Here is a 12,587-nt window from a genome sequence, read left to right as displayed (position 1 = left end):
CCGTTCCCTAATGTTGAGGGTGCATTGACGCTGGTCCTTGTCGATGGGAAAAAAATCACAAGTAGAGGTTTAGTTTTCTTTTACCCTTTCTGCCAATAAAAACAAGCAAACAGCAGGTGTTAAGGAGTTCAAACAACAAATATATATTCTAGATTTGAAGCTTTCGTGACTGCAAGGATTCATACTCTTAGGTTTTTTCGGTAAAGTCACGTAGGTAAAAAATACAATTAAAAGTTAATAAAAGTAATAATGGAAATGAAATAAAATATTAATCACGACGTTTCGGAGGCAACACAAGTCTCCGTCATCAGGTCGGACCGTCACAGCTAAAATTACCCCACTTGATGCAGTAATTTTAGCTGTGACGGTCCCACCTGATGACGGAGACTTGTGTTGCCTCCGAAACGTCGTGATTGATTATTTTATTTTATTTCCATTATTACTTTTATTCACTTTCAATTTTATTTTTTACCTACGTGACTTTACCGAAATAACCTAAGAGTAACAAATAGATAGCCGTCTCTTGGTGTAGGGCCAGTCGGTTTCAAGCAGAATGCATAGATTATAAGAACATTTGTGTTCACGTTTTTGCCACAAGTACGTGTGGTTAATGCCGACTTGATGCCTTGCAATAGGCAACTGTTTGGTCTTTGAACATCTTAACACAACTTCTGTTTTATTGCCAGAAAAGGGTAAAAACTCGACTTACTTATTTAATCATTTTGACACTGGCAAAAAAAATGTCCCATAAATATAACTGCTCAACGTGTTGTTCTTCCCTCCCTTTTGAAATTCCCACTGCATCCTTGGTTGTTCTTGTATGACGATCAAAAATGTTTACGTAAAAAAAAAATGGGCGGGAGGGGTGGGATAGGTGGCGGTTATCGGCCCCCTTTTGGAATTCAATGCCATCAATTGACACCGCTATCACTTCCGGCATGAGCCCCTTCGTTCCCATTCGTTGATCGCTGATGTTTGCCTCACTACCTCTGGGTAACTCTGCCCCCCCTTCACCCTGCCCCTGTACCCGTTTATTTATTTATTTGAGAGCGACCTTGGCCAAAATGCTTGAGAATGTGCGTCCCCGTGTTAGATTCACCACACCGCCAATGGCACAGAATTTCCACCGCAGCTCGAGATGACGCACTTCCACTCTCGATATTTCGGCATGTCGCCTGGGCACATGGGAACCACAGTCACGAGAGAACAACTTGTACAGTGACCCTCAACGACTGCGCAAAAATTCCACGTTGGCGTTTTTTGCCATTGCACATTTATTGGATTTTTTTTATTTTTTACAAAATACAAGATCCGTATGCTGCGACGTGAATATTTAAGCACCGTGACGTATGTTCGCGAATGGGAAGGAGCGGCGGTGGTTTGCAGTGGTCTCGGCTAGCATGAGTGGTGGACAGACATCCAAACCGGTGATGTCCCCCCCCCCCGCCTTCAGGCATCCTCTCCATCAACTGCCTTCACCAATGCACACTGTTTAACACTGCTTATCGTGGTGAAGTATGGTCAAGAAATCCCCAGGATCGATGCGATGTGTGGTGAACCTTTGTCAAGCCGGGGATTGTCAAAGCGCTGTGAGTTATTTGTAAAATATGCTTCAATTGTGGGAGAGTAACGTGGAACACATTCTCTACGTTTGAAAATTATCAATAAAAAAACAATTATATTGATCACTTTTTGCATGCACAACAGGGTAATAAGCTTCTACGGCAAGCGGAAAAGAATTCCCCCTTGGCCAAGTGTTAAGAGGCTATAATTAACTCATATTTGATATATGAATGAATGATTAAGCTAATCGCATGCCATTGTGTGTTTTCACATTTCAAGGTTCAGCGTTGGAATCTCACACTTGTCATTTTAGTTTAATGTTATTGCCTGAATTTGCAGCATATGATCATTTGTATAAGTACTTGAAATAACGATGCCTCGTGAATTTAAACACATCACAGCCTTTTGCTCACGCCTGTAGAGTACGTTTAACCTCGCAATAATCGCTATTCTCTTCTTTACATTAATAGCATGGCTTGGTGGTTTGGATATCTTGTGTCCACTTAAAACGAACAATATAGCGAATCCCAAGCCTACAATTTAAACCTTTGTTACATGGCATTTTTTGTTAAACATTCTTTTAGTTTCTGCCTTTGTCAAGATTGAGGCTCGTTTGCATGCTCCTTAACTGTTGCAAGGATTCAGTGATTCGATCATATTCATTTAAATGTTTTAATCCAAGGAGGTGGCTGGGTCACTCAGAGGTCAAAGTGCTGATCTGGCATCGGAGAATGCCAGATTTTAGAACCTGTGTTCAGATGTGGGACAGCCGCCAGTGATTAAAAAGTTGTTCTCAAACGTAGCGAGCTGATGGTCCCAGCCCGGTCACCAACGACTTCACGTAAAATTCCGTTTCGCGTTTAGAATAAAAAAAAACGAAATATTTTGTGTGACTGTCAAACGACGATCATTTATCTCAGGGTGGATCAGAAAGAACTGCCTCCTGTTGTGGATAAGGAACCACTTGAAGAGATCTCAGAAGCAGTTTTCCATGATCCCTTCTTTCACGGACCATTTTAGAGCAATGGGGTAATGCAATGTTCCGTGAGAGTTCTGAACGGATTCTTTGTCTTAGGACACGAGGCTCACAGCACAATTGCCCTCACGTTGGTGACAACGGCAAAACTATTTTCTCTATCTGAGGCCGGGTACTTCAGAGTAAAGCGAGTTTCAACTCTGGAAGTAACAGAGGTGTGTACGACACCACTGCTAATACACATAATTACCCAGGGCATTCTACACGTGTGCGTGAATTTACATCTGCAATCCCGGTTTTTAAATCTTAAATTTTTTATTGAATTTTTTAGTTTATTATAATTTACCTAATTGCAATTTAATTGGTTTTATTGCATCAAATAAAACCGTGCGATGCATTCCAACACATCAAAAGAAGTCTTTGGGTTTGTCGCATGTGGTTAAGCTCATCGCGAGCAGTTGCTATAGGCGGACAGCTGCTTTTACTAGAAATGTCGAGCAGAATTTCCTGGCCATTCATTTCTACGTTGATGGGGTTTTTCTTTACCTACATTTTTTTTCTTTCTGTGGGGTTATTTCCGCTGACAGAGAGAGAGGATTTCTGTTTGGGGACCCAACAAGTGCAAGCTTTGAGCATTTTCCTTTTCTTATGAGGTTCTTTTTTTTTACTACCTAGGCATACACACCTATTACTGTGCACGAAAAGTATTCCCTCCTGTCTTTCCAGCAACGGGCCCCCTTCCCCAGCCCCCCTCCCCCCCCCCCCCCCGAGGGGCTAATGCATGCATGGATCCAATGAGCCGAGCAGTTTAAAAACCACATAACCCAAAACACCACCTGAGCTAGGGAACTAAAAACTCTGACTGAGGACCACCTGGCACCGAGCTTTGAAGCGTCTGACAAAGCCAAGTGTTTTTCAAGCTTCGGTTAGGTTTCTAAACGGTCCTGGGAGGTGCCCCTATCCGAAGCCTTGACGGACACTTGAGCGGTAATAATGTTAATTTTTATAATTTCCAGCGATTCATCAATCCACTGCTGGATGACAGGCCTGCTCCCTCCCCACCCACCCCACCACCCCCCTCCACCACCGTGGCGTGTCAGTCATGGGGTCCGTTTGACCTTACTTCACCACGGTGGTTGAAGCGGGTGGGGGGTAAAGGGGACGCAGCCAACCAGGACTGCTTCGGATATCACTCGGGTGCTCTAGCCATGGCCGGGAATCGAACCAGGGTGGTCAGGTTCGTCGTTCAGTGCACGCACATCTGGGCCGGCACCTTCCCAATTGCTGTACCACCGAATATTCACACCTCCCAATAGAGCCCTTTGTTTGCGTGTCAATTATAATGACAAGCTACATCGGTAAGGTTAATTTTAAGAAGTCATCGGTTATGACTCCCAATTAGCCAAAGGAAGTACTTAATTACACTACTCGAAGGGAGCACCACACTAAATCACTTTGATGGCATGTCACAATTTCTCACGTTTTTTCATAATATGTGTAAACAAGTGTATTTTAAAGCATTTACATATCTGTACCTACGCAATGCAAATACACTTTCCCTTTAACGAACACAATCCTCCAAAAATTGTGACGCGCAACAAAACGGTGACATGGAGATGTAAATATCTCACTGTAATTGCATCACTGGTCATAACTGTAACAGCATATTATAATTGTTTTGTATATGTCAAAAGGATTGTACTAGTGTGATGAATTGAATGTATTACGTACCGAAGTAACAAAACATAAATTCACATATGTTCAAGCGGGCTCTAGTGCTCCGTAAAATACAGAAGAGTGCCATCTCATGGGTGTAATAAAGCCACCCTGACAAGTATATTTAACTTTATATGATCATGAATGCAGTACAAGGTAAAGGTGCAGCCCTGCAACTGCTTGCTTACGCAACTGCTGGTGGAACGGCCACCACTTTCAATCGGGTTCTAGGGGGCCCCTGTAGAGGGTATTTTTGGCCTACTCTTTCATGCTGGCCATCCATCTTGGGAGACGTGAAGTATATACAGTAAAGTCAATCAAGTGAGCTTTAGCGAGCCCCCCCCCCCAACCCCGAGAGGGTTTTTCAGAATAATTTTCCACGCTGACCAGACGACTTGGAAGTCATGGGAGCACACCCACACACTTCTGCCCACCACACATGACCTGCCTTTGAGACCAACTGTGATGTACCCGTTTACACTGCTGGGAAAACAGAGTGACTGTGGAGGGGTTTAAGAAATATCCCCATTGTGTCAACTGTTGCGGCAAAGAGATTGAACCGGATGCCTCTGGTTTTTGCCAGAAGTCCAGCTTGCTGGCCATTACACAGTGGCAGCGTGCCTCGTGAACAAGGCAACAAAATAAAACGTACAAAAAAAACTGCCGTTATCATAGCCGTGATATGAACTAATATATACGGTATACCTTCAGCACTGCAAAATGTTACTGAGCAAACGTACGACTTATTGTGTTTGCGGAGCTTGCTCAAGAGTGTTTTATTGCAGATGGCAGCTCAGATGTATAAATAAAACCGCAGTCAGGTGAGTGGGTGCAGCAGGAGGTCGGGAGTATACGGAGCACATTTATGATGTGTCTGGCTATTATTGAACAGAGCCAATAAAAAAAAGAACACAGGCCTATTATAACAATAACGACAACATTACCGGCACATTTTACACCCTAATCATAAAAAAATACCGCATTAAAACACTGCCACTTCAGGAGACGTACGTAATAAGTGACAGGTCAAGCAAGACAAATAACAACATATTTTCTCAAGTCAGGTGCAGACGGAATGTTCACTAATATTCAGCCAAGCAGCCATATGCATGGAATGGGAATTTGTTTTAAAGCAAACTGCAATTATGAAAAAATAAACATCATGGACCGAGTATCATGAAGGAATTTGTAGTATACGATAATAGTTGAAAACAGGATTAATTTGCCTTATATGTCAGGCGACGAGTGTGCAATCGTTACGGGATCTAGAGAACATTTTGGTGACGTGTGTCGTAGCATCAACACCATTGGCTCTAACCATCTCTTGTGCGGGTATTTTTTTACAGATAAATTTGCACTTAAAAAAATGTAATGTGTGAATATTAAACACGATTGTGTGGCACAGCAGCCAAATGCATGGCTTTCAATTGCAAGAGTCCGACTTCACATCCAGGCCGGAGGTCGGCAAAGCCCACGAGTATCAATTTGTGGGGCAGTTCACATCGGTTGCGCTCTTGTAATACTCGCCTCCAGCATAGGAATGTGGAATTTCCACCACTGAAAGCAGGATATGACCATTTCCCCAAGCTGAATTGATCAGGAAACCCACTTTAACTCTCACAATTTATCAATTAAAGACTTAAGGGGATTCTAAACAGTAAAGCGGATTTTCCCATGGATATACCTGCCAAAGAAATGTGGACTTTTAAGCACTGCCTCAGCAGGGCTCTTAACATGATATAGGCACGGCCCCACTCAAATTAGTAGGAAATTAACTTGTCCCAGTGCAAATGTTTAATTTAAGACGAATAAAACTCTTGTTTTAAAACTATTGTTGGATATCACAAATGCTGAGCACACAAAGGCCCAAAATACCAAACGGCCAGCAAACAATGACTGAAGGTGCCGTAGATAACGATTCGCGCACGTTGATTTTTCCCCCCATCGAGCAAGGTTGACAAGAATTTGGGAAAACAGATGGATGGGAGGGAATTCCCAACGTCGAACCACGTGAGGGAACACGCGCGGAAAGACGAGCGCTGCGGCCGGCCGCCGTGGAGCTCGGACGGGGTTTGCGAAGGACGTCGGGGATGTCGCGCGGATAAACGCGCGTGCGTACCTGGAGTATGTATCCCCGGACGTAGTCACGCAGTGTCCAGTCCAGGCCGTGCAGGATCTGCAGCACCTCCTCCTGCTTGAGCACGCTGAAGAGACGGTCGAGGAGGATCTTGAGGCGTATGGGCACGGCCTGCGTGCCGTACAGCATGAGGCTGCTGATGTCGAACACCACGTTGGACTGCACGATCTCCACCTGCGTCGGGTGGTAGAGGTGCTGCGTGCTCAACTTGTCCAGCGCTGCACACGCGAGCACGCCCAACAGCACCACCCACCACCGCCGCAAAGGAAAAGGCGTTCAACATTGTGAGCGAAAGGACTTGCGCGTTTTGCCGTCGAATGATTATAATGATAATAACAGCGACAATTTCGGTAGCGTCCTGATGTGGTAAGCTATTCGCAAGGGTGCTGATGTCACAGCGCTGCACGGCGTCTTATATCTGAGATCTTGCTGCCTGTTGAGGTATCGACAGATATGTGAAGAGGTCGGATAAGTGAGCATACATAGAAAACGCTGATTACACCACGCACAAATAGGTCAATGGATAAAGTCAAGCGCGAACTACGTTAAACGTGGGGAAATGCTTCACTGCACTCGAGAAGAGAGCGCATGTACGTGAGATAAGGAATGATTTGCATGCAAATAACTGTCAAGTCTGCTGTTTAACATCACAGTACAATGTCAAGTAGCTGACTCACTCGACACTGAAGTTAGAGGCGTACGTATGATAAGATCGGATGTGTGGACACCTATAGAAATTTGCTTCACCAGCCCCGCACTGACCAGCGTGGTGACGTTCGGTCAAATAACCCCTTGACCCGCACGGCATGAGGAGGCCATCACCTGCCAGCGGATTGACGAACGGGCCGTTTTGTGTATGGCGAAAATAACGATTAGACGGTACAAAAAAATACTGCCCTGGGTGTTGGTCGTTAATGGATCTTGGCAAATGCGTGACAGTCGGTTTCGCGATGGTGTACCGCGCTAAAAAAAAAAAGGTAACCGTTTTGTTTTCTCATTGTGGAGTGACCTTTGCGTTGGGTTTAAAAAAAAAACCAGGCAGATGAATAAGTGACGTAAAAAAATGCGCTCATGTGCGTTAAGAACTTAAAATTGAACTGCTCAGATTAACGATGCTGCTAATTTGCGAAGGCGAGCAAGACGATCCCTTAAAATAACGTGCAGCTCACATGGCCCCCCGTCGTTTATACGGAGTGCTCTTGCCAATAACATCTGGCAACCCCCAGTGGCATTTGCTTTACGAGCACTACTCTGGTGATGAGACCCAGAAGGTCGAAACCCGTCCACAGTTTTGCTGACTGAAAACAAATACTGCTGCTCGTGTGGAAAGCCAATAGGCCAATGCGGTCAAATATATGCATTAATTCCCATGCTATTTAAGGGATTTTATGCTATCTTTATTTTAAATATTCTTCAAAATTTGACTTCTTCTTCACATCTACATCATCATCGTCATCATCATCTTCTTCTTCTCCTCAATAACGAACTTCTGAATTCTGAAGCAAGATCATAGTTTGAGTTTGAAATTATACATCAATCCACCTGACAGCCGGCTTCACGGACCAGCACAGAGGGTGTCGACGTCTGCCACGTGCTTCAGATGTGTACCGCGTGTTGAACTGTACGATGTCCGACGTTTCACACCATATGCTGGGAGCTTCTTCTTGAAATCAGAAGCTCCCAGCATGTGGGGCGAAAACGAAAGACCTCACGCGGAACAACTTATGAAGTACGTTTTTGTAGCCAATACAATAATCCATATTTATTTTTGGGTCCAGAGCATGTAGTCGTTTTATGCCAAAATTCTTGCCATCATTCCTCCACTTCCCGACAAGGTTGTCACGTTTGCAGAGATATTATTTAAAAAAACTATGCAGCAGTGTAAAGGGTACTTGTATGATGTATTTAACTAGTAGCTAGCAATGCATATTGAAAAAACGAAACCTTTTAAGTTGCATTAAGCAACGTACATTATGGTATTTAATTGAATTGCACGGAGCAGTCATGTTCCCAAAGTGTCACACTGATAATGACACATTTATGTTGCCTTAATAACATAAGTCTGTCTCAATTTGACGCGTGCATCAGCAGAGTGAGAACACACAACAGGTTACAAAGCGTCTTCGCAGCACCGCATCAAATGCACCGGCTTTGATTAACAAGCACATAAAGTAATTATTTGTTCAAATAAAATCAAGGCTCTAATCATGCTGTAGGTGTTTGGTTTTTTTAGTTTTCAACTCAAAGGTGAATACTTTTATGATGTTGTATTGATCCTCTCTCAAGGTTGGTGTGCCGCAAACGTGCTGCGAGCATTTTTTTTTATTGCTAATGACTGCAACCACATTCCCGTTTTACGCAACATGCGCACACTGCGCACGATTTAATAATGACACTAAACATGCAATATGCTAAGCAGACTCTGCCATTCTGCTAAATGCGCGCGATGTACACTCCCATTAATTTCGTCTTGTCTTTGTATCACACGAACAAATCACCACTGCAGACTTCGCCCCTAACACCTCCCGCCGTGGCTCTCGGGCCATTTAAAGAATGTCGCGTTTTTTTTCTTTTGCTCAAATGCTGGAAATCCACACGATCATCACGCCTCTCGCCGTGCTTCCCTGACATGCGAGAGGTCTGCTCTCGGCAGACTTGCAAGTGTGAGGCCGGTGCGATGTCTGGTCTCGGCTAGAATCAAATGTTTATTCTAATTCTAACACGCCGCGTCTGAAGGCCTCGGAGGTTCCTTCTTGGAACACAACTGTTCCCAAGGCCCCCTCGCTTGCCTAGCTCTGTACACACACACACAGATCTCCCCTGGTCTCCTTTGGCAGCTTTCCCTGACTGCGCTTGCTTCATTCGTTCCTAACCTCTTCTTGGCTTTATCTCAAGCTCTCACAGCTAACTTAACCTGTAAGGAATCTTTGGAAGCCCCAAATGTAAGCAACATGATATGATCTTTTTTTTTGGTGGTGGTGGAGAAAAACTTTTTAACATTAGGAAAATGGGAATATGTTTTAAAAAGGGTGCTCAAGAATGTGTCACTTTGTTTAGAAATTTCAGCATGAAAAAATAAGTTTTTAAATTTCCACACTTAGTATTTTGACTTTCCATGAATTCGCTTCAGAACAAATACTCCTCTCATTCAGTTAGGATGTTTAAAAAAAATGGTGATTCTACAAAGCAATTTTATTATTATTCTAAAGGTAGCTAATGAGCCAATTTACTTTGTTTAACTTGTTTTAGAAACACTTTCTGCAATTTCAACGCATAGAATATTCAACAGCTGAGGGAAAAAAACCCACTCCGGGCAACGTCGGAATAGTCCAAGCCAGGCAGAGGATGATGTTTTTATTTTCAATGACAACAAGGCGTTTGCACTAATTGCGAGCGACAGCCACATGCCAGGGTTTTGGGTGGATCGAGTGAGCCCGGGATGCAAACAGCTGTTGTGCGCGATCATCGCTGAATATCAAATCAAAACAGGGAGGCAGCAGATTTAAATGGTTTTAAATACTCATGAGCGGATGTGCGAACAAGCGGCGCGCAAAAAAAAATCAGGCAGGCTGTGCCGAAATATGAAACGACAGTTCTAATTACACGGCTTTAATTGCTGTAATGAAGCACATGTTTGCACGCAAATAGCAATAATGGAATAAACATTGCTGAAGTGGTCCCCCTCCCTACAAGGACACTGCTGGGATTAAATGTGCAGTTAGATGTCGAAGAGACTGGCAATTTGTATTTACCGGGTACTTAAAATGCAACGTGCGATTGATGCGCAAGTGTGTATATATATAGAATGCTTTAAAAAAAAAAAGTCAAAATTAAATTCATAAAGTAAAACAAATTCCACTCTGCAAATTTTTTATGTACACGTCTCACAAAATGTATTTCATGTCTAAATGCACCTAAAAATTTGAGAGCTTTTTTTTTCATCAAAAGACAGTAAAAAAAAATAGCAAAGTGTAAAATGTGATAGAAAGTCACCGAAACCAGACACTTAAGATAACTTTATATCAACACTACCTACACACAGCAGGAGAAACATTTGATCATAAAACATATTTTTTATAACCTTGCAGAAAAAAAGTGTCATTAGTAAGGATGGGTTACTTCAATACATGAGGATTAATTTCAACTCAACCACTGGTAACTTTTTAATAGCTCAATTTAAACTTTCAAAATTGTACCACTTCAGCATGATCCACAAATCTCAGCAGTAGGTAGTAGATTCAGCAGAAACTCTTAAATTCCCATCCTCTACGTAATTTTTCGGATGTAACAAAAGTCTGCTCGGCGAGGTACATTGTTGCAGATTAAATTACACGAGAGCAAAGTGTCCGACTCGAGCAGTGCCATTTAAGATCCTTTACATTAATTATTTACACGCCAGAAAAAAATATTTGAGTGAGAAGATTTTCAAAGGACGTGAAGTGGTACAAAAGACAATATTAACATTCTGAGAACGCTAATGAAGTGATTGTTCTAATGAACATTAAGAGACATATTTTTTTAGGCCACGTGAAGCACAACAGCCACATATGAGAGATGGATGTGGCTTAAGGAATAACGCAGAGGTGCGACTATGCCCTGTTAATTGTTTTGAATTTGCACTTAAAAAAAAATGTTGACAAGGAAACCAGACATTTAAAAATAACAATACAGATATCTTATTGTTCAATCCCTTTAAACGGGCATTGCCTGGAAGAAAGGTATGTTAACAAGGTGAATGTTAAGGGTCACCTTGATGAATACTGCAGATAGTTTAATAATAAATTTACAAGCATTTGCTGATAGCTAATGGATGAAAGCCTCCTCGTGTTGGTCCATCGGCGGGGTTGTTTGACCATACTTCATCGCGCTGGTCAGTTTAAGTTGGGTGTTGGGGAAGACTGGTTGAGATGTAATTCGCCACTGATTAGAGCCGTGGCTGGGAATCAAACCAAGCTCGACGCATCAACAATTGCCCAACAGCTTCACCCCCCCCACCCCACCCCTCCCAACAGTCTGCTAAATAATGACATGAAAAACTAAATTGCAAATATCGATGGCAAAATACTGCATATCTGAGTGAGGGGTGCTACAAGCAGCGGCTCTGCTTTAGATGATGCGATCATCCCGATGTCGTTTATCAGCGTGAAAAAGAAATCACACAGGAGCAAGATCGTCACGCCTCGCTGAACAACGTTCAACTCAATGGCACCCATACTGGGGACATGCGCGTCCCTTGTATACGCGCAGATAACAGCAGGCGTGCTCTGTGCAAGACTGACTGACGATCTCAAGCAAGGTAATTTTCTTCATACATTAAAAATATATGTAAAAATCGCCTGAAACATTGGTCTAATGTGCATTGCCCTCTTACCAGGCATTAGATCAAGATCAATGCTTCAATCGTGCAGTGGTTAGCACGCTGCACTATGAACCTGGGCTGTCTCATGTCGATTCTCGGCCGTGGCTAACATCAGTGGTGACGGATATCCCAACGGGTCCTGGACACCCCTCAAATTCACCAGCTCGTACGGACCAGTGTGATGATCAAACAGCCAAAAACGGCACGGGGTAAAATCCTGAACATCCAGCAGTGGCCTTGCCAAAGCACAGTAAACTATGTGATCGTTAGCAGTCTGTTATAGAAAACTCTATACGTCCAGAGCCAGTCGTGTCATTTCGTTGTTATAGTGAAAATGGAGAGACGGGAATTCTTACCGTGGGCCACCCAGCCATGCTTGCACTGGTCGCACGTTCTGATGTGAATCTTGCCCGGCTGGAAGCACTCGCAGCTGCAGTTTACCAGTGTACAACGAATGGCCTAAGCACGCGCACGGACAAAAAGCGCACATCTTTATTACGGGAACGGGTTGGAAGGAACACGCGGCATGATGCTCATACGCCAATAGATGAAATGTGAAAAAATTCCGTACGGAGACAAATTGTCAACGTACAGTACAGTATATATATATTTTCATCATTACATTATTCATGTGTATGCACACGCACAATAAAGGGTTTACGGTTTTGTTTTTTTGAAACACACGCCAAATTTAAATGAAATTTATTTTGGCAGGACAATTTCATGGAATGTATGCGTGGGTGCCAATTGGCACACTCTGAGACACTTCATTTTTTTTCAGTTATAACCTTTCCGAGAGGCTGACGTTCAAAACATTTGTTGCTCTACGACATAAT

At 43.2% G+C, this 12,587-nt stretch overlaps 1 protein-coding gene across 8 annotated transcripts in view; it reads right to left on the bottom strand.

Moving 5' to 3' along the window:
- LOC144955783 (zinc finger protein basonuclin-2-like) overlaps positions 1 to 12,587 on the bottom strand; it is an 86,782-nt gene that overhangs the window by 22,663 nt on the left and 51,532 nt on the right. For 5 of the 8 annotated variants that reach the window (XM_078885936.1, XM_078885933.1, XM_078885932.1 and 2 more), the window contains 2 exons: positions 12,108 to 12,210; positions 6,375 to 6,610 (listed from right to left, as the gene is read on the bottom strand). In XM_078885936.1, the coding sequence (XP_078742062.1) occupies positions 6,375 to 6,610; positions 12,108 to 12,210 (339 nt within the window). The remainder of the gene's footprint in view (positions 1 to 6,374; positions 6,611 to 12,107; positions 12,211 to 12,587) is intronic. The other 3 variants (XM_078885937.1, XM_078885938.1, XM_078885939.1) reach the window with 1 other exon arrangement.

This window comes from Lampetra fluviatilis, chromosome 3, assembly GCF_964198595.1.
Source record: "Lampetra fluviatilis chromosome 3, kcLamFluv1.1, whole genome shotgun sequence".
NCBI lineage: Eukaryota > Metazoa > Chordata > Hyperoartia > Petromyzontiformes > Petromyzontidae > Lampetra > Lampetra fluviatilis.
The sequence above is the reverse complement of the archived record's forward strand: the minus strand, read 5'-3'. Positions and strand labels throughout refer to the sequence as shown.